At 49.9% G+C, this 2,920-nt stretch overlaps 1 protein-coding gene across 1 annotated transcript in view; it reads right to left on the reverse strand.

Annotated features, from left to right (window-relative positions):
- vcam1b (vascular cell adhesion molecule 1b) overlaps positions 1-2,852 on the reverse strand; it is an 11,642-nt gene extending 8,790 nt beyond the window's left edge. Inside the window, exons 1-5 of the mRNA XM_023424187.2 lie at positions 2,718-2,852; positions 1,806-2,108; positions 1,358-1,663; positions 740-1,000; positions 381-650 (exon numbers count right to left, since the gene is read on the reverse strand). Coding sequence (XP_023279955.1) covers positions 381-650; positions 740-1,000; positions 1,358-1,663; positions 1,806-2,108; positions 2,718-2,814 — 1,237 coding nt within the window. The 5' untranslated portion in view covers positions 2,815-2,852. The remainder of the gene's footprint in view (positions 1-380; positions 651-739; positions 1,001-1,357; positions 1,664-1,805; positions 2,109-2,717) is intronic.
- Between the last annotated feature and the right edge of the window lie 68 nt (positions 2,853-2,920).

Raw genomic sequence — 2,920 nt, forward strand, 5'->3', positions numbered from 1 at the left:
CATTATTTATTCCCAGTTTTTTGGGAATAACTTTGGGAAAAATTGGAATTTTAACACCAAAAGTCATAGCACCTCTTTCGGGATCAACACGCACGTTTTGATGTATATATTACCGGGGTTTTCTCAAAGCTGCGGGACGAGTTACGCGCCGAAATTTGGCGGAAGAATAATAAACCCGAAACAGGAGATTAATAGATGCCTCTAATAGGCATCTATTAATCTCCTCTACAGCTAGAATAGCGCCTAGTGCCTCGGAGCTGAGCACCTAATAATGGCACTAATAATGTTAAATGAATTGATTGACTATACATTGATTGATTATATATTGATTGACTGTATATCTGCTCCTTGTCCTTGTGAATAAAGTTTATTGATCTGACCTCTGACCCTGATGGATCTGGACTCCAGCTGGGATCCGTACTGGTTCAAGGCTTCACACTGGTAGAGGGCGGAGTCTTCAAGGAGGGCGGAGCCGAGGCTGAAGGAGAGTGAGGAGGAGGCGGGGTCAGTCCTCTGCAGCTCCACCCCTTCCTTCTTCAGCACCAGGTTGGGGGGCGGAGCTCCTTGTGAGCGGCAGGTAATCATAACCTGCTGACCCTCCACCACCTCCTCACCTGGACTCACAGAGATGGAGGTGTCGCTGGGTGGAGCTGTGTGTGGGGGGTGGGGGTGACAGGTGTTACAGCTGGTGGCAGGTTACCTGCAGAGATAGTAAATGAAACAGGAGCTACACTCTTACCGTGAACAGTCAGGTCCACAGCGGCCGTCTGGTTCCCCTCGCTGTTCCTGGCCTCACACTCGTAGCGTCCGGCTTCGGACAGACTCACTGCTCTGAAGACCAGCTGACGGCCCCCCCCCCGCCGCTCAGACCCACCATCTGCCGTCCTCAAGCTCCAGCTTATGGTCGGTTCAGGGTTTCCCTCCACCGAACAAGAGAGGGTGAGCGGAGAGTCAGCCATCACCAACACCGAGTTTGAGATCCATGTCACCACAGGAGCATCTGCGGAGGACTCAAGGTCAGATCCTGAAACCTGAACCAGATCAACTTGAACCAGATCCTGACAGTCTGAGGCCGATCCAGACTCAGACTCAGGACTCAGAATCAAACAGTATGACTCTGACAGTAGGGCTCAGACTCAGATTCAGTCTCTGACAGTAAGACTCAGACGAAGACAGTAGGACTCAGACTCAGGACTCAGACTCAGATTCAGACTCAGACAGTAGGACTCAGACTCAGACTCAATCTCAGTCTCAGACTCAGACTCAGGACTCAGACAGCAGGACTCAGACTCAAAACTCAGACAGTAGGACTCAGACTCAGACTCAATCTCAGTCTCAGACTTAGACTCAGACTTACAGAGGATGTTTAGGGGAACGGTGGTCTCTCTGGTCCTGATTCCAGCTGGCAGGTCTGGCAGGTCCAGCATGGCCCTGCAGCTGATGTTGGATCCTGAGTCCTGGTTCTGGGGAGTGAACTTGTACTCAGACCGGACAGAGCTGGATCCAGGATCTCCAACAGTGCTCTGCAGGAATGAGCCCCCCATGAACCAGGTGAGGGTCAGCTGCTCGGCAGGGTAAAGATCAGACACATGACAGGTCAGGATGGACTCCGCCCCCAGTTTCAGCTGGTCCTGGCCTTGGATCACAGGGGCTGATGGGAAGGCTGGATCCAGCAGACACACAGAGGACAGAGACTAGGTTTCATTGATCCACATCAGGTCTGACACCAGAACGAGGATAGCTGGACATCAAACCAGGAGTGTGTGTGTGTGTGTGTGTGTGTGTGTGTGTGTGTGTGAACTCACAGTACACGTGCACAGGGGTTTTGCCCTCCCTCTTGTCTCCTCCACAGCTAACCCTGCAGAGCAGAGTTCCTTCATGCTCCATCATCACAGGGTCAAAGGTCACCACAGACCTGGACCCATTGGTGCTGACGGAGGCTGTCAGTGGCCGGTCCCCCAGCGGGGACCAGGAGAGGCTTGGGACAACAGGACAGTCCTGGACAGAGCAGACCAGCTGCTGACGCTCCCCCAGTCTGAACAAAGGGTGTCTGGGAAACACGCTGACACGCAGACCCTGAACGCACCACGATGACATCAGCAACACAGCTGAGGACACAAACAACAACAACAGATCAGACCTGAGAATCCATCAGTCCAGGTTCTACTGTTAGGTTCTAACGAGGTTCCTCAACTCAGCTCAGAAAACATGTCTCTGTTTCTGAGAAGAACCTGAATGTCTCTGGTCTGGTTCAGCTCTGGTCTCAGTCTGATTCTGGTCTCTGAGAATGAAACTCCTCTGGTTGGTGGAGACATTCTTCAGTATTTTAACTCGAGGCCAGGTCAGTCACTCACACTTGATCCCAGTCTGTTTCATTAACATTAAACCTGATGTTAGAAACAAAAGGTGTGACTTGATAAACACAGATCAGTTTGTTGACCTTGGGGTCGTGACCTCTGGGTTGTGACCTGCTGTCTAAAAACTGATCTGCTGATATCTGACGTATTGATAATCAATACAAACTAAAAACCTGTTTTATCAAACACATTTTGCTTTTAAAGAATGAACCTTTAATCCGTTTCTGCTGAGTTATCAAGCCTCTCCGTTATTATTTCAGTCAGAGAACGTCTGAAAAACTAGAAGAACCTGAGGAACCTTCATGTTCTCAGACCAAAGAACAAAGATACAAACCAGAAATAATAAAAGAATCTTCTCACCTGTGATGAGCTGAGTAAAGATCCTACAGACAGACATGATCTCTCCACAGACTGTGGATGAACAGATGAATGGATGAATAAACAGATGTATAAACATGTGCAGAGCAGAGCAGCGTCTCTCCTGTGTCGATGTCTCAGAGTCTGAAGCTGAAAATCAGCTCGACACATGAACCAAATCAGAAACAAACGCCCCCTCAGCCCCC

The sequence above is a fragment of the Seriola lalandi genome, unplaced genomic scaffold, assembly GCF_002814215.2.
Source record: "Seriola lalandi dorsalis isolate HSWRI2012SDOR001 ecotype SW California unplaced genomic scaffold, Sedor1 jcf7180002054722, whole genome shotgun sequence".
Lineage (NCBI taxonomy): Eukaryota > Metazoa > Chordata > Actinopteri > Carangiformes > Carangidae > Seriola > Seriola lalandi.